Genomic DNA, 25,029 nt, shown 5'->3' with positions numbered 1-25,029 from the left:
GCATTTCTTACCCTACAGGCACCTTTCTCTTCCCTCGTTTCCCCAATCCCATGAAATCCAAGACACATGCAGCCCATGTGCGCCAGCACTAAAGTCACAGGAATGCTGCTTCTCACGATCTGCCCAAGAGACACTGAAAAGCTTTGTACACAAGCTTCACTCAGTGCCCTCCACTCCAGAAAGCAAGAAACCCTGTTTTGTTAGCAGCAGTCAGACTCTGCTCTCCAGAGTAGGGCAAGATCTGAACTTCTGAGCTTTGGATGGTGAATACGCTTAACCTCCAAAGTATGAACTCTTTTCTCTCCAGATAAGCCTTTTTGGTTACAAGAAACAAAAACATTCAAACCTCTAATTTTTTTCCCAATCTACTGCCCTTGGTCAGAGTGACCAGCCTTTTTATTAGTTGATTTCTGGTTCCGTCCTGGTGTCCACTTCCCCCTTGACAATGCCATTAGTCCTTTTGGTGTGGTTGCAGAAAAAAAAAGGATGGGTAGAGAGCCTGCCCACTTGGTTCATTCCTGTTTCTCCTCTTATGAACCAACTAACTTTAGTCTGTCTGGAGCTCATTTCATCAGTAAAATGGAAACAATAATGCCTACCTTGTAAAAGTGTTCCAAGGACTAAATGGATCATTTATGCTAAAGCTCCTTTTCTTTTCTTTTATTATTATACTTTAAATTCTGGGGTACATGTGTAGAATGTGCAGGTTTGTTACACAGGTATGCATGTGCCATGGTGGTTTGCTGCACTTATCAACCTGTCATCTACATTAGGTATTTCTCCTAATGCTATCCCTCCCCTAGCCCCCCATCCCCCAACAGGCTGCAGTGTATGTTGTTCCCCTCCCTGTGTCCATGTGTTCTCATTGTTCAACCCCCACTTACGAGTGAGAACATGGGTGTTTGGTTTTCTGTTCCTGTGTTAGTTTGCTGAGAATGACGGTTTCCAGCTTCATCCATGTCCCTGCGAAGGACATGAACTCATCCTTTTTTATGGCTGCATAGTATTCCATGGTGTATATGTGCCACATTATCTTTATCCAGTCTCTCATTGATGGGCATTTGGGTTGGCTCCAAGTCTTTGCTATTGTGAACCGTGCTGCAATAAACATATGTATGCATGTGTCTTTATAGTAGAATGATTTATAATCCTTTGGGTATATATCCAGTAATGGAATTGTTGGGTCAAATGGTATTTCTGGTTCTAGATCCTTGAGGAATCACCATTCTGTCTTCCACAATGGTTGAACTAATTTACGCTTCCACCGACAGTGTAAAAGCCTTCCTCTTTCTCCACATCCTCTCCAGCATCTGTTGTTTCCTGACTTTTTAATAATCGCCATTCTAACTGGCGTGAGATGGTATTTCATTGTGGTTTTGATTTGCATTTCTCTAATGACCAGTGATGATGAGTAAAGCTCCTTTTCTATAAATGACCACCAGCTGAGGAGAACCTGTGTAGGCTAGACAAGGTAGTCTAGTAGACAGAAAATGGGCTCTGGAGTCAGACCTGGATTTGCAGTTTATTGCCAGTAGATCCTGAGCAAATCACTTCAGCTCTCTGTGCCTCAATGTATTCATCTGTAAAAGGGGACTTTTATAGTGTAAGTTCCACAAGGACAGTGTTATGTGTTGAGCACTATTGACCCACCACCCAGCCCTGCAGAAAGGTGTATTGAAGTCCTAATCACCAGTACCTCAGACGGTGACCATATGTGAAAACAGTGTTGTTGCAGATGGAATTAATTGAGATGAGGTCATAGTAGAGGAGGGTGGGAACCTACTCCGCTGTGACTGGTGTTCTTAGAAGAAGGCAGTGCTACGCAGGGAGCACACATGTGATGATAAAGGCAGAGACTGGAGTGATGCAGCTGCAAGCCAGAGAATGCCAGAGATGGCGGCAACCCACTAGCGCTAGGAAGAGGCAAAGAAGCATTCCCCTACAGGGTTCAGAGAGAGCATGGCCCTTGTCCATATCATTATTTCAGACTTCCGCCCTCCAGAACCATGAGACAATGAATTTCTATTGCATATTAAATGTCAAGTAATATTGCCGAGTGCGAGAGTGATTCCTGTTACAGAGCTATGTTGGAAAGCATGTGGCGAGTGCTTAGTGCAGTGCCAGACACAAAAGGTATTTGGCAAATGCTTATTCCTTTCTCTTCACTTATCTCAAAGGCTCCTTTCTGTACAGAGTGCAATTTAGAATCAAAAAAAAAAAGTTTGTTTTTCTTCTAATTTGGACCTAAAGCTGCCTGAAGGGTTCCTGCTTTAAGAACCAGACCTGGTCACTCAGGAGCAAGGTTGGGAAGCCATTTCTCTACGTGTCCACTCTCCCCCAACTGCCTTCCTCGATTTTCAAGATTTCTTGGAGTGACAGTAGAGGAATTTCTAGAACTCTTGGTCCTCATTATGTTTGTGCTTTCCCCAAAACAGTTTCACAAATCTTTATAGAAATCTAATGCATGCAAGAGGCCTTGGCGCGGTGATCAAGTTCATGGAAAGCTGTTTCAAATCAGGGCATTTACTGGGGAAAAGCTGTTTTAGAAAAATATCTCTTAGTATGTGCTTACATCCACACCACATGGCTTTCTGTTATTTTTTTTAAAACTTTTTATTGAAATATAACAGATATTCAGAAACTCCATAAATGATAAATACACAGCTCTGGTTTTATTTTATATGCTTTGGGTTTTCTTCCCCACTGGTTGGTTTTTTGCCTGGTTATTGGTTACGCTAATCCCTGACTGTCACTCTAAGATGCTACGAAAGACAGGCCCTGGAAGGAGCTTTAGCTGTAGGCTCAGGTGGCCTAGGCTGGAAGCCCAGATCCACACCTCACTAGGTCTGTAGCTTTGAGCAAATGGCTTCACTTTGAACATTATTGTCCTCTTCCCAGGGCTGATGAAAGATCAAGGAAGTAAACTCACAAATTTACAAAGGTACATTCTTATGTTTACTACTATTATTTATTAAGGTTATTTTAGTCGGAAGCATGTGGGCATAGGGTTCAGTAGACCAAGATTCAGTAGACCGGCTGGGTGACCTTAAGCCGCCTCTGTTTGAGCCTCCAAGTCTGTATCTGTCAGCTGGAGAGATCTTCACACTTTCAAGGGGCATGAGGGTTGATTAAGATAATTTACATCAAGGGCCTTCCACAGTGCTGGACACATAGTAGGTACCCAATTAATATCCCTGCCCTCCCACCCTCCCACAGTTGCTGGTTTCCCTCAGAATCTTCCTATCTCTTGCCCCTTTCCTTTGTACCTAATACCCCCATCATTCCTCCAGTATCTGAGTAGGAGGCTGGACTATTAGACTGTGCTCTTACTCCATCTTGAGGCCTGGAATTTTGCCACTGTATAAATTGAGTGGAGGGAGGAAAACATATATGTGTGTGTGTGTGTGTGTGTGTGTGTGTGTGTGTGTATCCCAAGGAAGTAAAAAATGACTTGAAAACAGCGATTTGGAAGCACTTTCTTAGTCAAATCTCAGTACAAATGTGCAGAGCCCAAGCCTCCCTATTGAAGAGAGCACTCTGTGACCACAGATTGTTCAAGGTCTGCCATAAATTTCAGTGGCTCCTTGGTCACGTTGGCCAGCAGATTTTGACAGTCAGAGATAATCCAGCTTGCTTTGTGTGTTCCGTCTCTCCCACATCCCATGGAAACTGGCCTTTCCATCAGCCCAATTTCAGCCTCCAGAGGTGTGAATGAACCATCTCACACCCCTCTGGAGGCAGCGCGTGGGGAAGGTTAGAACAATCTGTGAGACACCAGGAGCTGCAGCTGACACATGGAGCTCAGTGAGTCTTCCAGTTGTCGCCCCACCCACCCCACCCCCATACCCTAATACCTCCCTCACAGCTTTTCTCCCTCTTGAGCCATTCCTGCTTGTCTCCTTCACCCATGAGGCTGCATGCCTCTCCAGGGCACGGAGTAGACTTAGTTCTATGTCTCTAGTGCCCACTTAGGGCTTCACACGAGAGGTTGCCTGGATGTGTGGCTGGGGCTGGTGATGAAAGGGAGGTGCAGGCCAGGTGTGGTTGCTCACCCCTTTAATTCCAGCACTTTGGGAAGCCAAGGTGGGCAGATTATATAAGGTCAGGAGTTCGAGACTAGCCTGGCCAAAATGGCAAAACCCAGTCTCTACTAAAAATATAAAAATTAGCCAGGCATGGTGGCATGCCTATAATCCCAGCTACTTGAGTGGCTGAGGCACAGGAATCACTTGAGCCCAGGCACTCACATCACTGCCCTCCAGTCTGGGACTCTGTCTCAAAAGAAAAAAAGAAAAGAAAAACAGAAAGAAAAGAAAAAGAAAGAAAGGGAGGTGTGGGAGAGCTACCACTTCCACTTTTGAGTACCTGCTGTATGTCAGGCGCATGGTAGGCCCCAGACATGCATGCTTTTTTGCATTTACTCTGCACAGGACTCCTGTAAGGTAGGACCACATCCTGAGGCTCCCTAGCTCTAAAAGATCAAACAATCTGCCTAAAATCAAAATAATCAGTTTTAAATCCAGATCTTACTTGCTGCCTCTCTCTTGGGTTGGAGCCCCACTTGGCCCCTTAAAAGTTGTGTGTCCCTGCACAAGTCATATCACCTCTCCTAGTCTCAGTTTCTTTATCTATAAAATGAGGGTGATGGCTATTACCCCTCCTGGATGTGGTAAGGATCACATGAGATCATGGCTGTGAAAATCCTGTGTAAAATGTAGAATAAATACTACTCACATGTAAATGTTGTTTTTATTAGGAGTTCATTAGGTCAAAATCGGTTGTAATATGTAGTGAGTACCCACTATATGTGGAATTACCATGTGGCCTGTGGCCATATGAATAAACCAGTCCCCACCCTCAGGGAACTTGCTAATAAGAACACCCAGGCATCCTGACCTTTAGTTTGCAGTATTTGCACATCTTTAACCTGGCCGCTGACAATGTCTCAAGGCTGATTTCCTAGCATTTACCTCATTGTTGTGCTTCTCTAGTCCTGTTAGCTTCCTTGCTGTCCCTCAGATGAACTTGGTCCTGCTGCAGGGACTTTGCAGTTGTGGGGTCCTTTGCCTAAAAGCTCTTCCCCCGGGTGTCTGCTTGGCTCACTCCTTCACTTACTTCAAATCTCTGCTTAAATGTCACCTCCTCAGGGAGGGCTTCCCTGACCATGCTATTTAAAATAACACGCCCATGCCATCAACTTTGTATTAAGTTGGTGTAAAAGTAATTACCGTTTTTGCTATTATATTTAATGGCAAAAACCACAATTACTTTTGCACCAGCCTAATATTTATCATACTTGATCTTGTTCTGTATAGTTATTTGCTTACTTGTTCATTGATGTTTTCTTTCACTAGAATGTAAGCTTCTGAGAGCAAGGGCTTTGTCTTCCTTGTCTGTCAGTGATGCTTAGAACACTGCCTGACAGAGTAAGCACAAAACAAATTCTTGAGGAAAAAAAGCAGTACTTACACTTTAGTAATAAAAAGATAAATCCAGTTAAAAATTGGGCAATGGATCTGAATAGACATTTCTCCAAAGAAGATGTACAAATGGCAAATAAGGACATGAAAATATGCCGAGCATCATTTGCCATTAGGGGAAATGCAGATCAAACCACAGTGAGATACTGCTTCATACCCACTATAGTGGCTGGAATAAAAAAGTCAGACAATAACAAGTGTTGGCGAGGATGTGGCGAAATTGGCACCCTCATACACTGCCAGTGGGCATTTAAAATGACATAGCCACTTTGGAAGACAATCTGGCAGTTCCTTAAAAGGTTAAGCATACAATTCAGCAATTCCACTCCTAGGTATATACCCAAAAGAGGTAAAAACATACTCTCACACAAAAATGTATACACAAAGGTTTGCAGCAGCATTATGGATAATAGCCAAAAAGTGAAAACAACCAAAGTTTGAATGAACCCAAGTTTCATAATGGATAAACAAAATGTGGTATATCCATACAATGCAATGTTATTTGTCAGTGAAATGAAATGAAATCCTAATCATTGCTTCAATTTGGATGAAACCTTGAGAAAACATTTTGCTAAGTGCAAGAAGTCACAAAGCAGCACATATTATATGATCCCATTTTTATGAAATGCTCAGAATAGGCAAATCCATAGAGACAGAAAGTAGATGAGTGATTGCCTAGGCTGCAGGGAATCGGAGGACAATAGGGAGTGACTGCTAATGAATGTGGAGTTTCTCTTTAGGGTGATGAAAGGTTCTAAAATGGATTGTGGTGAAGGTTGCAATACTCTGTGAATATACTAAAACCCATTGGATTGAACACTTTAGATGAGTGGCCTGTATGGTATGTGAATTATGCGTCAATAAAGCTGATATTTTTAAAAACTCAATGAAAGTCCTCATCGAATATACCTGTGTCAAACAAGCAGACTAGCTGGCAGGCCATCCCTGTGTGAAAACCAGAGGAACCTAAAGGGCTCTCTTCTTGATATTCAGGAGACCAGCTTTCCAGGCAGGCGGGTGAAACAGAAGTCTGTTCCTGGCAAGCACTTTTTAAAAAAAAAATTTTAAAGTCCCCAAGAAACCTGTGAGGAGGAAAGCGAGAGATCAAATGACGAGCCTGAGAAATTTACTGCGTCCTGTTTTTTAAAGACCATTTTTCCAACATAACTCACAGAGACAAATGGCCCGGGACCTGCTCCTGAAAATAACCATTGTTGAGGAGAGTTGACTTAGTGGGAGCTGCCAGGCCAGCGGAGTAAGACCCACAAGATTTAATAGGCTGGAAAAGACCTGGGAGGCTGTGGGTCTGCTGAGCTCCTCCCATTAGGGACCCAAGGAAGAAACTGTCATCATGGCTGACTTTTCTGTATGTGTGTCTAATTCTGTTAGAAATAACATTTATTGTTTTTTTAAAAAATCTCATATTCACAGTGTGTTACTTGAAAAAATTAGAATATATTTTAAAAATCAGGAAAACAATTATTTCTAATTCACTGCCCTAAGATTACTGGTCTTACCATTTTTATACAGATTGCACCCACACATAATTCAACAAAAGTCAAAATTACTTTTTACGCAGTTTTGCATCATGCTCTTTTTATATCCTATTTCCCACGTCACTTAATATTCTTTATAAACATATCTTACAATATCTGTGTGATATCAGCATTATCCCTTCATTACACAAGTAAGCATTTAATTCTTAACATTTAGGATGTTTTTCCTTTTTAACATTTTTTTTAATGTTTTACTTTTTACTATTACAAATGATGTTGTGATAAATAACCTTAGTGTAAATCTTCTGAGATGTCATAATTTTAGGGATAAATTCCTAAAAGTGGAATTGCTCAGTTGAAAAGCTTTCACATTTTAAAAATCAGTTTATACTAAATTATACTGCTAATATTAATGTATAAAAAATCTTATTTAAGGGGCCAGGCGCAGTAGCTCATGCCTGTAATCCCAGCACTTTGGGAGGCCGAGGTGGGTGGATCATAAGGTCAAGAGATTGAGACTATCCGGACCAACATGGTGAAACCCCATCTCTACTAAAAATACAAAAATTAGCTAGGCATGGTGGCGCGTGCCTATAGTCCCAGCTACTTGGGAGGCTGAGGCAGGAGAATCACTTGAACCTGGGAGACAGAGGTTGCAGTGAGCCGAGATTGCGCCACTGCACTCCAGCCTGGGTGACAGAGCAAGACTCCGTCTCTAAAAAAAAAAAAAAAAAAAAAAAAAATCTTATTTAAAAAGCAACATCTATGAATACCTACTAGATGCCAGATATTTTCACATTTATTGTTTCATTTTCTCATGAGGTTTTTAAAAATAATCTTTAAAAGTGTAAAAAGAACTTGTCTTACACCTATGATCCCAACTACTCAGGAGGCTGAGTCAGGAGGATCACCTGAGCCCGGGAGTTCAAGGCCACAGTACCCTGTGATTGTGCCTGTGAATAGCCACTGCATTCTAGCCTGGGCAACATAGAGAGATCTCATCTCTAAAATAAATTTTTTAAATAAAGAAATAAAAATAAAAAGAACTATATATGCTAATTGTAGAAAATTTTGAAGATATAAAAGCATATTAAAAATTTTAAATTGCCCATAACAGTGATAACCATTGTTAATGTGGTTTTTGTTATTTTTAACCAATCTTTCTTCCTATATATTTATACAAATTTATTTGTTCCATAAATATTTTTAAGTATCTGCTATGTTGGAGGAATCTGAGTCTCCATTGTAAATTAAGTCATTTATATCCTGCATTTTTTCCATAGTCTCCTTTAACCCTCAGAGCAACCTCTTGAGGCGTAGACTACAGCTACTGCTGTCTTTTGTTGGACCATAAAGGAACCTTAGAGAATAACCATCCAACAGAGAGGAAAGGATCTTTGACTGCTTTGCCCATGATCTTGGACTCCTTTGTTGACCTGCACCTAGCTATCTGGACCACTATTCCATTGCTACAGACTGCAGCCTCTGATGTGGAACTGAATATGTACTTCACTGCCCTAAAACAGGGTGGCCATGTAATTAATTGACCAAATCAATACATTTTTACAGTAAAGGGGAACTATTATTAATCAATGCAGGATAACAGATATAAATCGGGGCTGTCACTGACAAACCCGAATGAATAGTCACTCTAGATTTTCAGATTTCCAGCTCTTTGAAATACTTTCAAAAGTGGATTCCAATCCCTTTCAAATAACTAGGGAAACCAGCTCTGCCTCTCTTTGCTGAGCTGAGACTCTGAGTAAGACCAGAACACATAGGTGAGCAATACGTGGTCCCTCTTTGGCAGGATAGTGTATTCAAACAGTAGACAAGAACATAACTCACTGGAATAAAAAGCAGGGCATGATACCACTGCATTAGAATTCCTGACCCTCCACGAGCTGCAGACCTTTCTATCAGAAGGAAACTTCAGTTTTCTTCAGTGCCCCATCCTCTGCTCAGAACTGAGTATAATTTCACTTACTCAGTGAAGCAACTGAATGCCCTATGGCTAGCACATGAGAAGAAAAAGAATACATTTGGTTTTAGGTGAAGAAACTAAAATGTTTCTGGAAAGGTTGAATCCATCAGGGCAGTGTGCCACTGAGATGAGGTACCTGCTTAGGTCTAAGGATTTTGTTTTATTTTCTTTCTAGGTGTCATTTATTGAGTAATGCCTGTGTGTTGGGCTAAGTGTTTTACATACAAGCCTCTAAATTACAGGGCTGCCAGTTAAAAGGTTATTAGGAAGCTCTTCCGATAATCCAGGGAATTACCAGGGAAAAAAGTGCCTTCCCTGCAGCCCACAGCTAGTGCTCATGTTACAGTTGAGAACTCACACTTTTCTATTGTGGAAGCTCACATGAATTTTCCTACCATAGACTAGATGGGGTTTTATCATAGACCAATAAGATTCCATTTGGGCATTTAGATGGATTTCTCAGAACTGCTGAGCAAAGTGTTAAAAGGTATATTTTGTTAATGGTCTTTCTTTTTGACAGAGTAATAAACTTGTTCATCAGCTAGCCCTCATAATTTTAGTCTCGTGGTATACTCCAAAGATACACTAAGAATCCAGAACGGTTGAATGTTCTTTTTGGACAACTAGCTTGCTCTATTTATAGGTTAGATTTCAAATGCAAGAGAAAGTTACCATCACCAATTCACACAAGGATGTGAGTAATGGAAATTGTTTCTGCAGATCTCAGGATTCCCTTGTCCCATGTTCTCTTTACGTATTAGGACAGTTTCCCTAACACGTTTCCCCTTTTTTTGATATCATCAAGTAACACATTGATAAAAGTGTAATTGGCAGGCTTGCAAATCTGTCATTGCTTCTTTCCCAAAACCACCGTGTTCTCTCTATGACAGACCCACAGCTGGAGAGATGGCAGGGGAAACCAATATTGGCTGAGCCTTTACAGTGAGCAAGCAGACTGCTGGGCTCGTGGTGAGCATAAGATCACCAGTCCTTCAGCAACTGTTTGCGGTAGGTATCATCACTCCTTTTTTTCTAAGGAGGAAATTAACACTAAGAGAAGTAAAGTGACTTATCAAAGGTCACATAGCCAGCAGCGACATTAGGCTTTGATCCTTGGTTTGCCCAATAGGAAGTTCATGGTCTTTCTGCTTTAGCTGTGTTTCCCTGATAGACAGGCCTCTCCCTTTCCCTATGCCTGGTGGAAAATCCAAACCAGAGCTGATGAATTTCACTCTCACCACCACTTGGAAACAGCATTGAAGTTATGGGTTCTCATCTGGGCCTTACGACCACAGACAATTTACTTCACTTCTCTAAGCCTCTGTTTCTTCACCTGAAAAATGGAGATGAATTTTCCTAGTGAGAATGTTTTAAGGAAAAAATCTTGTGAAGAATCTGGGCCTGTTCCTGGCCTCCAGGAGAAGCTCTGTAAATGCCCCCACCCCTCTGCCAATCTCAACCATACAGGTGTCTGCACTCCCTAACTGTGTTAGCCCATTTTGCATTGCTATAAAAGAACTCCTGAGGCTGAGTTTCTTTATAAAGAAAATAGCAGTCTGGGCAACCTGGTGAAACCTCATCTGTCCCCAAAATACAAAAAATTAGCTAGGCATGGTGGCACACACCTGTGTTCTCAGCTACTCAGGAGGCCAAGGTGGGAGGATCGCTTGAGCCTAGGAGATGGAAGTTGCAGTGAGCCAAGATTGTTCCATGACACTCCAGCCTGGGTGACAGAGTGAGACCCCATCTCAAACAAAAGAAAATAGGTTTATTTGGCTCATGGTGCTACAGGCTATACAAGCACAGCACCAGCATCTGCTCAGCTTCTGGTGAGGCCCCAGGAAGCTTTTACTCATCGCAGAAAGCAAAGGGAGAGCATGTGTGTCACCTGGCAAGACAGAGAGCATGAGTATAGAGAGCCAGAGAGAGAGGGGAGGTCCCAGACTCTTTAACAACTAGATCTCAAGTGAACTAACAGAGCAAGAACTGATTCATTTCCATGCGGAGGGCACCACATCATTCATAAAGATCCACCCCTGTGATCCAACACTTCCCACCAGGTGCCACCTCTAACACTGCAGATCACATTCCAACATGAGATTTGGAGGGAACAAGTATCCAAACTGTATCACTCACTTTGTTTCCTTCTTTCTCCATCTTCATCTCCTATAAGCCAGAGCTGGGCTCATTGAGACCGCCTCTCTAGAAACCTGGATGGTTCCCCTCCACCCTTCACTGGTCCTCTTGGTTGCTGGAGTCGGGTGTGAGGAGGTTCATTTCAGTCATCCCACTCTTTTTTACCACAAACACAGTAGAAGCATCTGCAATGCCAGGTTTCCTTCAGCTGATAACCAGGACATGTGGGAAGGCACAACTACACCCCAGTCCCATGGAATCAGGCATCCTTATTTGCCCACGTGAACATACATCTGAGCCCCACCCAAAAAGCAAGCTCAGATCATCTGGATTTTCAACATCCTGCCCGAGCTGAGCCAATTAGAAAGGAGATCTAGGTGACTGAGCAGGTGCCTTATGTTTAAAGAGCAGATCCTTCTACAGTACAGCCCTGGTCTTGTCACTTTCCTGCTTTAAAAATTTCCATGACTCCCCAGTTAAGGTCTGATTTCCTTTTTCTAGTGTTCTCATTCCAGTCTCATTTCTCACTGCTCTCTTGACATAGACTTTTGTGCCATAATCAAGGTACTCTCCTTCCTTCCTACCTTCCTTCTATCCTTTATTCATCTAACAAATATTTACTACTGCTTTCTACGTGCAAGACACTGCACTAGGCACATATGGTAATGGCAAGGCAAGCTAGTGGGTGGACACAGACAAGTAAATACGGCAGTGTGAGAAATGTTGCAAGAGGCAGAGTCCAGGGAGTTGTGGGAGCACCTAGAGGGGGTGCCAAATGCAGGCTTGAAGCATCAGGAAAGCTTCTTGAGGGAGGAGGTCATGAAGTTAAACCCTAAGGATGAGTGGAAGCTAAGAGACATATAGGGTGGTAGCTGTGAGGAGGAAGGAAGAGGAAAGGAAATGCCCCAGGGAGAAGGAACAAGCTTGTGCAAAAGCTCAGAGGCAAAACTTCTGTGGTTGTGCTCCATGGGTTGCCGTTCAGATAGATTTAATGCAAAAAGTGCCCTAAAGCTCTGCAAACTTGGCAAAAGAGAGAGCACTGAGTCCATGGAAATGAGAGCAGGCCAGCGCGTCTCAGCAAGTCTCAGTGGACTTGGTAAGGAGAAGCTAATGGTAACAATGAGACTTGGGAGGTAAGGGGACAGGTGGGGAGACAGATTGCTAAAGACCAGGTGAAGGATGAAGGCTTTAGGCCAGAGTATTCCTTCCTCTGCCACAGATACTAATGCCCCTATCTCTTCTCATTGAAATCCTCCAAGGCTCAGTAAAGCGTTTCTCAGTTCCTCCAGTTGAAACGAGCCCCCCAGCTCCTTGCACTGGGCTGTGGTTCTGTTCTGACAGGTCCTACCTCTGCCCTGCTGAGACCTCCTTGTGCACTCTGCCTCCCCTCCTTCCAGCTCCCTTGCAGCTGTGCTTCCTAATTGTATCTCCCTCACCTTCTAGCCCAATCACTGAGTGTTTAGGAAATGTTTGTGGAATGAAACAGGATTTGCCATACTTTCGTGATCATACACTGTTTTATAAAAAAGAAAAGATGAAGACAGCTATTCCTCACTTTACATGTACATATTTATGCATAGCAACATCTAACGTTTATTATAGGTATTTACTGGCTGCCACACACAGTTCTCAATGTGTTACTTATTTTAATTTCTTTCATCCTCAGAGCAACCCAGAAATAAGTAGGCACTCTTTTTTTTTTTTTTTTTAATTTTCCTTTATAAAGGTGTAGAAACCGAGTTGCAAAGGGTGAAGTAGTTTACCCAAGGTCACTGAGCTGGCAAGTAATGGAACTGGATTTCAAATGTAGGCAATCTGGCTCCAGAGCTGTACTCTCAATGTGACCCTACCCTGCTCCTGTACATGCTGGATTGGTACAGCAGTGCATTTTCGTACACATATTCCAAGCACTTGTGTATTACATATGTTAAAAAACATACTAAATAGAAATTTGAAATAGATGAGTTAAAATATTTTCTTACATCCTAGGAAATAGTTCTGTGTACCCTACCTTGGAAACCACTTCAATTCGAAGTTGCCAATGACTAAGAGGAAGGAAATTAACTTGTTTCCAATAATAACTGTACCTCACAGAAACTCTGCACACCTACTAAGGGCCTGGCAACTTGTTAGGGGCTCCTGTATGTTAGTTATGAATATTCAGAGCAACCCAGAGGCCTGAGGAAAGACCGGGGAATGTGCGGGAGAAAGAAGAGACAGGGATGAGGCCTGGGAGGGCGCAGTGCTGTTCTGCCGTTCTCACCCCAGGGCTCCTGAAGTTTGTGATGGAACAATTTACTTAGTTCTGGAACTATTTATTTCATAAAGCTTGACAGATTTACTCAGGAAGAGGCTGTAACAAACACCCTGAAACAACATATCATGTTTCTTAATTTTTGTCTGAAATTCTAACAACTCAGCATGGACTGGTTATCTCAAGCTCATTAGAAGCTCCGATTGAAGATTATATTGTGTCTTTGGTTAATAAAAGATGAGGAAATGAGTGTATATTGGCTTAATACATGTGGCCTGGTAGACAGAACATTTCCAAAACTGGAACCGTAGGGGGAGTCATGAATGCGGTTCTTGGGTTCTTGGTTACCTTTAATAGACATTTGGTGAGCACTAACCACTTGCTCATGCATATTGTGTACTCACGTACATTAATCTTTAGTCCTCACAGCAGCTATATAAAAGGTAGGGGTGGCGGGTAGACAAGTTACAAATGAGAGGCCGGGCATGGTGTCTCACCCCTGTAATCCCTGCACTTTGGGAGGCCGAAGCAGGCAGATCTTTTGAGGTCAGGAGTTCGAGACCAGCCTGGCCAAAATGGTGAAACCCCGTCTCTACTAAAAATACAAAAATTAGCCGGGCATGGTAGTGCACACCTGAAATCCCAGCTACTGGGGAGGCTGAGGAAGGAGAATCACTTGAACCCAGGAGGTGGAGGTTGCAGTGAGCCAAGATCACGCTACTGCACTCCAGCCTGGGTGACAGAGACCCTGTCAAATAAAAATAAAAAATTACAAATGAGGAACTGGAAGTATTTTTCCTAATATCATAAAACTAATAGGAGGTGAGGCTGTGATACAAACCCCAATTCTGTTGAACTCCAAAGCTCACTCCACAAATGCACTGTACCCCAAGAATATACTATATACTTTCATGTAGGAGACAGATACAGATAAATAGAAATATAGCAGAGCAGATATATCAGAATCGAAGACAAGGTTAATTCAGAGAAAGGAATGCAGAATGTTCAGCCCTCTAGCACCGGGTGGTCAGTGGTGTCAGGGAAGGCAGGCTCTCAAGGTGAATTGGGAATGCTGGCTTAAAAGATTGTACGGTGAATCATAGCCTGAATTTTTAGGTAAAGAAACCAAAACACAGAGGAAGAGGCTACCCAGAGGTTGTACCTTGGTCATTGATTTCTGCTGCTTCAGTTCTTCTTGCTGAATTTCTAATATCAACCAGCCAAGTGGCACACACATCAACTCTGTAAAATGTTGTCACATAAAGTTAAGCTCAGGGGTTGACCTTAAGAGTCATGGAACCTGGGGCCAGGCACGGTGGCTCACACCTGTAAACCCAGCACTTTGGGAGGTCGAGGCAGGCAGATCACGAGGTCAAGAGATTGAGACCATCCTGGCTAACATGGTGAAACCCCGTCTCTACTAAAAATACAAAAATTAGCTGGGTGTGGTGGTGCGTGCCTGTAGTTCCAGCTACTCAGGAGGCTGAGGCAGGAGAATCACTTGATCCTGGAAGGCAGAGGATGCAGTGAGCCAAGATCACACCACTGCACTCCAGCCTGGCGACAGAGCAAGACTCCATCTAGGAAAAAAAAAAAAAAAAGGCTGGGTGTGGTGGCTCACACCTGTAATCCTAGCACTTTGGGAGGCTGAGGTGGGCGAATCACAAGGTCAGGAGTTCCAGACCAGCCTGGCCAACCTGGCCAGCCTGGCCCATCTCTACTAACAATACAAAAAAAAAAAAATTAGCCAGGCAGGTGGCAGGTGCCTGTAATCCCAGCTACTTGTGAAGCTGAGGCAGGAGAATCACTTGGACCTGGGAGGCAGAGGTTGCAGTGAGCCAAGATTATGCCACTGCACTCCAGCCTAGGTGACAGAGTGAGACTCTGTCTCAAAAAACAAAGAAAAAGAGTCATGGAACCTGCAAAATCCTACAGGAATTGGTGACTGTGAACCAAGTGGGCTGCTCTTGTGTGGACAGACCACAAAAAGCTTCCCACCCTACCCTGCAAATAATCAGCTGCTCTCTGTGTCACCTCCCCCTTAGAGCCCCACTGAACCTTAAGATGGCCCTGCATTATTTTTCCTAAGGTTCAGTCTGTTTGAAAAGCTGGATGGATATGACTATGTTATAAACCTTCTGTCACTCAAGGTGGGAGAAAATGAGCAGCCCTTGCTGTAAGTGGTTGCATTGTCTTGTACTGTATACTTTTATATGTCTGTGCTTATGTTCCCTCTCTTGTAGACGATGTACTGCACATGTTGAAAGGTCAGCCACGGATAAGACTGCAAATTGTCTGAGCTCAAAGTTCTTGTCCTAAGCCATGGCCTCCTCCTTCTGAAGAGTTGGGAGTTTGCTCATAGATCTATAGAAAGCTGGGGTTTTAGAACCGTGGCATGGTAGAAACTTGGGGTCAGACTGACTAATTTACAACATCTTGGAACTCACAGAATGTGAGTGTCCTAAAATTATAGCATGTTCTCATCTTTGAACATCAGAACTCAAGAATCCTAGTATGTGAGACCCCCTAGAATTAAGCTAGTCGACAAATACTTCTACAATGCCTACTATGTGCCAGGCACTATGTTAGATTCTGAATATAAAGACATGAACAAAATTTCCTAAGGGTCTTGCTTTCAGGGAGGCTCCAGAGAATGTCAGAATTTAAGAATCATAAAATGTGAGATTCTTAGAAAAATGAAACATTGCTGTGTTGAAATCCTAGACTGCCAAAGGTGAAGCCTTGAATCATTCTCTCCGGCTTTCTCTACCTTTTTACCAGGCCTAGGGCCTGTTCCAGGCAGGTCGGAATAAAATCTCAGTAATCAGAACATCATTTCAGTTCGGTGACATCACAGAATGGCCAGCTTATAGGGGCTCAGGGATCACCCAGTCCCCACTGCTGCTTTTATCAGCGAGGCCACTGAGGCCCAGAGAGGCGCAGCTGCTTGATAGATCACATAGCCCCGTCAGGACTAGACCCCGGGTTTTCAGGTATGTTTTAAAGAATAGGCAGAACAGAAAAGGCTTTCTGTGTGCTTCCGAGATTCCCTCTTTGCCAGCCTGCACTGAGGCCCCAGCTCTTCAGAAGGAGTTTGCAGCAACTTTCTCTGTGGAGGCATCAGCCCCGCCCCCGGCCCACGTGTGCAGTAGATCTCCCCGTGTTGGGAGCCCCCCTTCCCGTTGATGCGTGTTTTATTTTGCTCACTCCCCCTCCCCGTGTGCCTCAAAATCAATTTTCATTATTTTTTCTGTCTGTGTTTGTCTTTGTGGTTCGCAGGTGCTCCCTTGCATTGTTCATCCGCTTCATCAACCCCTATTGAGCAGTCCCCCTCCCCGCCCCCCTCCCCTCCGGCCAATGAGAGCCAGAGGCGGTTGCTAGGCAACGGTGTGGCCCAGCCAACCCCGGACTCAGACTCTGAGGAAGAGTTTGTCCCTAATTCATTCTTAGTTAAAAGTGGCTCCGCCAGCCTGGGGGTCGCGGCGAATGGTAAGTCCCTCTCTCTTCCTACTTTTGCGGGTTTGTTTTTAAAATTGTCCTTTCGTTGCCGCTGCCTGCTTGGGCCGCTTGCCGGGCGGAGGGGCCTGGTGCATGGTGGGCTCCGGGGGAGTTGGGGGCCTGACGTGGCTCCGCGGGCTCAGGCAGCCCCGTTCTTGCCCCGCGGCGCCGCTGGAGTGTGCAAGAGTTGGGGGGCTGCTTCTGTCCCCAACCCCCATGACAGACATCGAACAGGCAGATGTACGGACAAAGATGCACAGACAGACATCACGAGAAGGAAACATCAGGTGAAGGCCCAGACAGGTAAAGGTAGAGACAAAGATTGACACAGACAGAAAAAAAAAAAAAAAAGGTTAAGACATAGGCAACACCAACCAACTACCTACTCTGTGCCAGGGACTGTGCCAGGCACTGTCACAACCATGCCCAGAGACTCAGTATTTTAGTGTCCCCATTTTCACTGGAAAAACTGAGAAGGATTACCCCGTTACCCATAAAACAGCGCTGGCTTTAAAAGTTCTCCACTTTCACAGAGCCTGGAGACAGGCGGCCCTGAAGCCCCAGGCAGCGGCAGGGCTAAATGCTGGCTGCAAAGAGAGCCACTGGGTTTAAGCATGGATCTGCAAGCTCTCTTATTCTTTGCTCTGTCCTAGCGTTCTTAAAGTGGGAGGTGGGGTATGGCGGAAGAGCTCCAGGTGACCAACTTGTATCCCCTGATCAGGTGCTGTTAGACTTGAGCCAAGGTGCTTGCCTTCTCTGTCCAGCAGAGGCCAGTCAGCTTCTTTGCAAGGAAACCCAGGAAGGAATTCAAACCTCTAAGAGGTGGGGCAGGATATACATGAGGTAACCTAGGATCACCTTAATAGCCCCAGGATTTCCTGATGTTTGGAGAAGAGAGGAAATGAAACTGTTTCCCCACAAATAACACTGTAGGTTGCGTGTTGATTTGGCAAACATTTATTTATAAGTGCTTGTGTGGTACTAAATTCCAGGCCAGATTCTGAAAAAGGAGGCAGAGGTTCAAAGAGGGATAAGACAGTCTATGGGCTCTGGAACCAAACAGCTTTGAATTACATACAAGCTTTATTGCTGTAGGACATTAGATAAGTCACATTGCCTCTCTAGGCTTATTTCTTCAAGGGTCAAGTGGGCATTGTAGTGCCCACCTCATGATGAGCACCCATCACAGTGCCTGGAACACAGAAGGAGTGTGAAATGTTAGTCATTGCCTGGTCCCCTCCACCTGCCTCTAGGGGATTTACAGACAGCCTGTCTGTGAAAGCTCCCAGCACACTGCCTGGCACTTGGGGATGCTCCAAGAAATGTCAGATGCCATCTTTTCTCTTGGGACTACATCATTACAGCCGAAGGTGGCAAAGGCGGTAGGAATCTAGTATGTTCTGTGACCGAGGAAGAAGCCTCTACTCTGCCTGAGAGAATTAGGAAATGCCTCCTAGCGGGGGCACTTACAGGGCTTAAAGAAATTAGTGAGGTGTGCCAGACAGAGATTACCAAGGGTGTTCTGGGCAGACGGAACACACGGACAAAGAAATTGAGGTGGGGACATGGGAAGCCTCCCCCAGCTCTTTTAAACCTGAGAGCCTGGGCTGTAAATAGGTGTGAACCTTGGAAGGGGATGGAAGGCCATGTGGTGAAAGTCACCTGAGCTCTTCTGAGAACTGGCTTGAGTTCCCCCACCAAATGACAATGAAGGGCAGTCATTACCTACCCTCCTTTTCTAGCTAGGACCTCCTCGCTTCCGCTGTCTTTGAAAATCAGAGAGATCTTTGTCCTTGATGATTCTCTTCTGACAGGATTTTACACCCTGCATTCTCCATGACCAAGACCCAAACCTCCTCCTTTTTTCTCAGTGCTCCCTGGGGTGGGGTTGTTTTCTTAGTGGTTCAGTGTCCCTACTCCTCTATGCCTTTTAGCTGCCTGTGTTTCAAATGATGCACAGAAACACAGGAACCCTGGGCTGGGAGCAAGGAGACCTGGTTCCAGACCCAGCTCTGTGGCTCACTGGCTATTTATCCTTGGCAAATCACTGTCTTTCTAAGCCTTAGTTTCCCCATTTTGCCAGTGATGGAGCAATTTCTAAGGTACCCTGATTTTAGGAGTGTCATGAGTTATTCCTGCCAGTAGCCTTCTTAAGCTTATGCGGTAGGGGGGAAATATGTACATATGTGTGTGTGTATATATATATATGTGATGATGTCCTTTGTTCATTTCTGAGTAAGCCTTACACGTAGAAGAGAAGGCAAGAGATTAAAGTCCTTAATCTCTCCTTTGCAAATTAGCGAACAAGAGCAATCACTTTATTGCAAGTTCTGAGGCAAATTGATGACATTATTGCATTATTGATGTGCAGGGAAGGAGATGGGGGACTTTAGCCTGCAGCTGTCTGCTCAGTGCTGTTCCTTCATGCTCCTGCATCCCAGGGGACCTTGTCACTTTGGATCCCTTCCCCAGGCCCTTGCTCTGAGTGTCACTCTAAAAGTTGGTAATAAGCATGTCTCATGCCTGAAGGAAGAGTCTGGGTCCTTAATGGTCTGTTGCTCTGGGGTTAGGATCATGGGAGAGCTCAATGAGTCTCTGCCATGGCTGGACCCTGCCTACTGCCTTCCTCTCTCCTGAAACCCAAAACCAGGGATCTTCTATGAGCCAGAGGACATGCTGGTACTGGTGTGGACTCAGCACTAGTGAGTGAAGATTGGAGGGCCCTGGTACATAGACGTAGCAGGCCTAATAAATGCTTTTATGGTTTTTAATTTGATTTTTTTCATGGAAAAAATGTGAAATTATTTTAATGGAATTATCTTTATTGTTTCTGCCAATTACAAAAGTGGCAATGCTTGTTAACATTCAAATAATATGGAAAGGTAAAATGTTAAGTTCTCTTATAATCCTTCCTCCCAGATATAACTACGTTTAACAGTTTGGTGCATGGTCTTTCAGAGACTTTTAATTTAGTGTTCATTTAATGAGTGAGTGAATGAACCAATGAGCAAGCAATGCTTAAGGATCACAGTGTAGCAGAGAGCTATAGCCATTGCTCTAGAGACAGGCCTGAAGTTGGATCCCAGATGTGCAACTCTAGGCAATGTTTCCAACCTCTGAAAGCATTGGTTGCTCCATCTATGAAATGGGAGAAAACCTTCCAAGGTTGTTATGGTATTTAAAAAAGTTAAAGCTGATAAAACTTTTCTATCTCTCTTCCCTGTCTCCACACCCCCATCTCCTTCCACCAATTTGAGACCTTGGAGACCACCCTCAACAGAGCAATTGCTTTAGGGCCAGCTGAGACTGTATTGTATTTTAAATGACAAAGAATGCCTCTCTGTCTCCTAAAGGGTGAAAGTGAGACAGTTTCCTATGGTGGGAGCTGAGGCTCTTGGAGCCAGCCTTCCCGGGAGCTTGCGCTGGACTCTCCAGCATCACTCCCAGAGGCCCTCTGCCCACAGCTGTGTCAACTCCAGCCTGAGCTGCCATCCCAGATCTGGTAGGCCTCAGAGCTGCCCTGCTAAAATCCCCATGTAAAGTGCAAAGAGGACCATGGGGTATCACAGAACAGCTCATTGTCCCTGTGGAGAAGAAAACAGGGGAAGTAGCTTTTTCTCTTATCAAAATCCTAATCCTTCCCCAAGGGTAATCATCCAGAAATCACTGATATATATAAAGAAAGATTTCACTAAAATATCAACTAGTCACAGTTGAAAAAGCAAAGGAAGTGGTTAGGATTAAGTGGGTATTCGTCCCTACTCCATAGAAACTTTTCAGAATAAATATTAAATGTTTCATGAATTGTTCTCATCTAAATTCTAAAGCAAAGGGGCTTTAAAAACTTGGTGGTTAATATTTAAGAGGGTCAGGGAATAAATAGCTCTGAGAAATGTGTCAGTTTCTCAAAGCCTAGGTAAGGTAGTGGGTGGGTGGGAGAATTTACATTTAATAAGAACTTTCTATGTGCTCGAAGTCTTTCTATAAAACATGCATTATCGTATTTGTGTCTCAATTTATGTCCCTTTCACTGTTTAGGAAACTGAGGCTCAATAAGGGGCAGTGACTTGCCCATTGGTCATTGGTCATAAGGGCATGGAAAAGATTCAGACCCAAGCCTGTTTGACTCTAGAGCCCCAGTTTTTTTTTTCCTTCTGTTATTTTTTTTGTTTTGTTTCAAATATCAGATCCTGTTATTTTTGTCTTCTCCTTAGTAGGAGTTTGAAGAAGATAAGAGGAATTCCACCAAAGAAAAGCTGGTTTTAAGAGAATTCCAAGTTGTTGGATTCCTGTTACCTCACAAACCTTTATGAAGCCCCTGTTATATGAGATGATTCAGACCAGATGACTGGGCATTAAATTTTGGTGCAGCTTCCTCAGAGCCAAACTTTGGATGCTGAGCCGTCCATGGCTCTTTTCTTTTTTCAGCACTGGGTCCTTACTGCCTTGCCTTACAAATTTCTCACTGGTCAGTATCACTGTTGTTTGGCAGTTTCATTGACTTTCTCAGGTCTTAAGCAGCTGGGATTATTTTGTTTTGACTACCAATCCAGTGGAGGAGTGTTTATTTTTCTTTCTAAATGGGAAACACTGCTATGTTTGTAAGCTCCTTCTAAAAGTGTTTTCTTAAAACAAAAAAATTCAACTTAATTGAGAACCTATTCAGAGTCCCTGGGGGAGTCAACCGAGGTCCTTTTAAGTCAGTTTGTGAAATCAGAAAGCAAAATTGTGCCTGTTTCTAACAGTTGAAAGGAAGGTCCAGTGAGATTTTTGTCTTCTTTCACTATGAATTTCGTGGAGCCTGGGTTTTTGTTGTTGTTGTTGTTGTTGCTGTTGTTTTATGCCAACTGCAGTAACTTGAATGTGCTTCTTTACCTAGTTCTGAGGGTGTAGAACACTGGGGTAGGTAAAGTTTTCAGCAATTTTGTTCACTACTTCTCTCAACTCTCTTGCATCAAAAGACCCTCGTTGGTAAATAGATTCTTACTACACCAGCTATGTAGCAAAGTTAAGTACCTAACTCCTGTTGACAAGACAAATTGATTTCTTCCTTTATTCATTCATTCATGATGACATTTTAAATGTTTGTGGATGTTTTCCAGAGAGATGAAGAATGAAGGGTATTCTAAACAGAGAGACCCTTTAAAATTGGTATTTAATTTATCAGGTTAAAATTCCTTAAATGAAACCCTTGGAATCAGAAGCACTTTAGAATTTGGAAATGTTCAGATTTAAGAAAGAAAATGGAGTACATATTTTGTATTTCTCCTAACACTCCTACAGTAATCAAACACATCACTATTTCTGCCATGAAACATGAATACTTATACTCATGGGATTTTAAAATGACTCCAAGCCTCATGTCAGTTCAGGTCAGGTTTTGCCTCTAAATGAGTTTTGGTTAAACATTTAGTCTCAGAGTTTTGGGATTTCAGAATGATGGCTAATAGATGGTGATCCTGAATTGTGTCTTCTTAAAAATGAGGGAACCGGAGCTCAGAAAGATTTAGCAACTTGCTCATGGTTGTAGAGATAACTAGATAACTTGAAAACTAGACAGCATGATACAGGTACAAGTTGCTGACCAGGAAGCTCCATAGATGTGTTTATTGTTTATCCATAATCACTGCTTAGAAAGGCCTAGGCCCTCTGCTATAGAAAAGAGAGTTCAGGAGGCCAACACCAGCAGGCTGGGTGGCTCTCAGGCCTGGAAATTCAGCAGGAAAGAAGCCAAGTGGTCAGAAGCCTAGAACTTGGCAACTCTGAGTTGATAAGGAGCATTTCCTGATAGACCGTCTGCTGTCTGGCCCCCTTTGTTTGATGCCCCACTGTCTTCTGTACTCACTTCTCCCTAACAGTCTGGGACCTAGTTATTCACATGTCTGGTTCCCTCGTGCAACTCCCAGTTCCTAGAGGTAGGCCTTGTGTACACTATCTCCAGGGCTGAGCACAGTGCCCTGTGTATGTGTATGTGCTAAAATCAAAATTGAAAAAAAAAGCGCTGGTTTCCTTTCTTCCTTCTTTCCACCAGCACCCCGTCTACACACATGCACAGCAATAACCCTAGGAACGGGACACTGAGGCACATACATGATACAGCTGTGGAGAGTCACAGAGATGAAGCGATTTGTCTAGGTACAGAGTCAAGATGCAAAGCATGGCCCCAGACTCCAGTGTTCTTTCCACTCTACCAGGTGCCTCCCTTAACTAGACAAGTTCTCACCTATGGCCTCCCACCTGGGGCAGACCATTATGCCCCCGCATTGAGGGCAGTGGTGACAACCTTACAGGGGTCACTTCTGTTTTTATACTGTTGACAAAGCCCTTTTTCATACATTACCTCGGGGAAACTCTGGTGACTCTAATTTAATTGCCACATTGGCTTTCTAGGAGGTAAGGCTTCTTCCTGACCTTGCAAAATAAACAGGTCACGTTTTGAATTAATGTAACTGAACATCCTGGGAGAACCAGGGCCCTCTAATTAGTCACTCATTGTAGACTCTTTGCAGTTCCTTCTCCACTAATTTCCCCAAATACCACTGCATTAAAAGGTACAAAAATAACGTTTTTCATGTATGGCTTGATTGGACCTAGGAATTCCTAGACCACCCCACAAGGAAGGCACATTAGCTGTGTGTCCAGGCTTTTTCCATCTGGAAACTAAGTCTCATTTGTGTCCCTGTTGAAATGGTCGTGGTCTGCTCTGTGGATCCCCTGTGGACACCAGACCACATTTTAAACCATCTCCTGACACTTCAGGGCCCAGACCGTTGAAGAGGCACCTGGAAGGAGGCCAAGGGGAGTGTGGGAGATTAGTAGAACTAACATTTGTGTACCCTCTCATTCCCGAAGCTCGTTCTCCTCTGTCATCTCACTGGATCCACAGAGAAGTCCTGTGAGGTTGGAGAAATGTGAAGGAGGGTGAACACTGTGTCCACGTGAGAAACAGGCTCAGGGAGAAGCAGCTTAGCACAGAGCTGCACCTTGGCCACAAGGCTTGGAACTAGTTTGGGCTTTGTTCATGGATGGTCAGTCCAACATGTGAGGCTCACTGTCATCATGTGAGGCCCACTGCTATCATGTGAGCTCAGTTTCCCAGTTACAAACTTCATCTGGAGAACCCTCATCATGAAAACCTGCTTACAGAGAGGCATAGGCCTGGGAGCAGGAGATCTGCTTTGATCCCAGCTCTGCCTCTAGCCTGCTGTGTCACCTTGCAAAAGGCTCATCTGTTGGTTCTTCGACTTTCTAGTCTGAGCAGTGAGAGAACTGGATGAAACCAGCATTTCCCAAACCATATTCATTTCTGTGTCACTGTCTTAGTCTGTGCCACAGCAGTGTGCCCACCTAAATGGTTATTTATGTTCCTTTAAACTGCTGCCTTTTCCAAACTTTTTCTCCTTTAGTGAATTTTTTTATTTCAAAAGGAAATTGTATATTACTGCTGCATTCCACTTGCCATATGGCAAGTGTATGACTTGCCATAAATAGAAGGTAACTGTAAAAATAAATACTATGAAAGCAGGTTATCCCATTCTGGCGAGAGAATGTCTGCTCAAGGACACTGAGGAGAGATTTGCCTCTCTGCATTAAACAAGGACATTGGCAACTGATAGGTGGTGAAAACACACTAGTTCCCAACTTAGACTTCCTCTTTGACATCATCCAAAGGGGTGAAAGAAAATAGAAGCTATTCTGCATGTGACTCGGTGTTATTTAATGTTTGTTCTCACTGTAATCACCTGAAATCACATCCCTTGGGTACACAGCTCTGTGGCTTTTTCCAGTACTCTGTAGGGTTTTAATGCTGCCCCCACACAGCCTGCTCACCTTGAGAATAAACATCTCTTGCTGCTCTCAGGCCCATCCTTCTTCCCTTTCCTAAACGTGGTCTTTGGGAGCCATCTGTTCCCATCCTCCCCCAGGCAGCTCCCTGCCCTCTGCCCCTGTCATCATGTCTGAGCTGGGTGCTTTGAGCTCAGCTGGATCCCCCATTACTGGTTAATGGCTCCCAGTTTAAACCAGGAAACCTTGTGGCTTCCTTTTCTCCTTCCCCTTCCTCTCCTTCTGAACTGCCATTATTTATATAGGTGTTTGAGATTAAACAACTAAAAAAAAATCCCTCTGCTTTATAAGGCCTAAAAGGACTGAAGCCAGAAGAAAAACAGAAATGGCACAATG

The 25,029-nt window shown here is 43.8% G+C and overlaps 1 protein-coding gene across 20 annotated transcripts in view; it reads left to right on the top strand.

The window, feature by feature from the left end:
- TENM4 (teneurin transmembrane protein 4) overlaps positions 1 to 25,029 on the top strand; it is a 3,040,222-nt gene that overhangs the window by 2,718,216 nt on the left and 296,977 nt on the right. For 17 of the 20 annotated variants that reach the window (XM_054526090.2, XM_063711315.1, XM_054526091.2 and 14 more), the window contains one exon: positions 16,630 to 16,839. The exons of the other annotated variants lie outside the window; for them this stretch is intronic. In XM_054526090.2, the coding sequence (XP_054382065.1) occupies positions 16,630 to 16,839 (210 nt within the window). The remainder of the gene's footprint in view (positions 1 to 16,629; positions 16,840 to 25,029) is intronic. 20 annotated transcript variants of the gene reach the window in all.

Source organism: Pongo abelii, chromosome 9, assembly GCF_028885655.2.
Source record: "Pongo abelii isolate AG06213 chromosome 9, NHGRI_mPonAbe1-v2.0_pri, whole genome shotgun sequence".
In the NCBI taxonomy this organism is placed as follows: Eukaryota; Metazoa; Chordata; class Mammalia; order Primates; family Hominidae; genus Pongo; species Pongo abelii.
The sequence above is the reverse complement of the archived record's forward strand: the minus strand, read 5'-3'. Positions and strand labels throughout refer to the sequence as shown.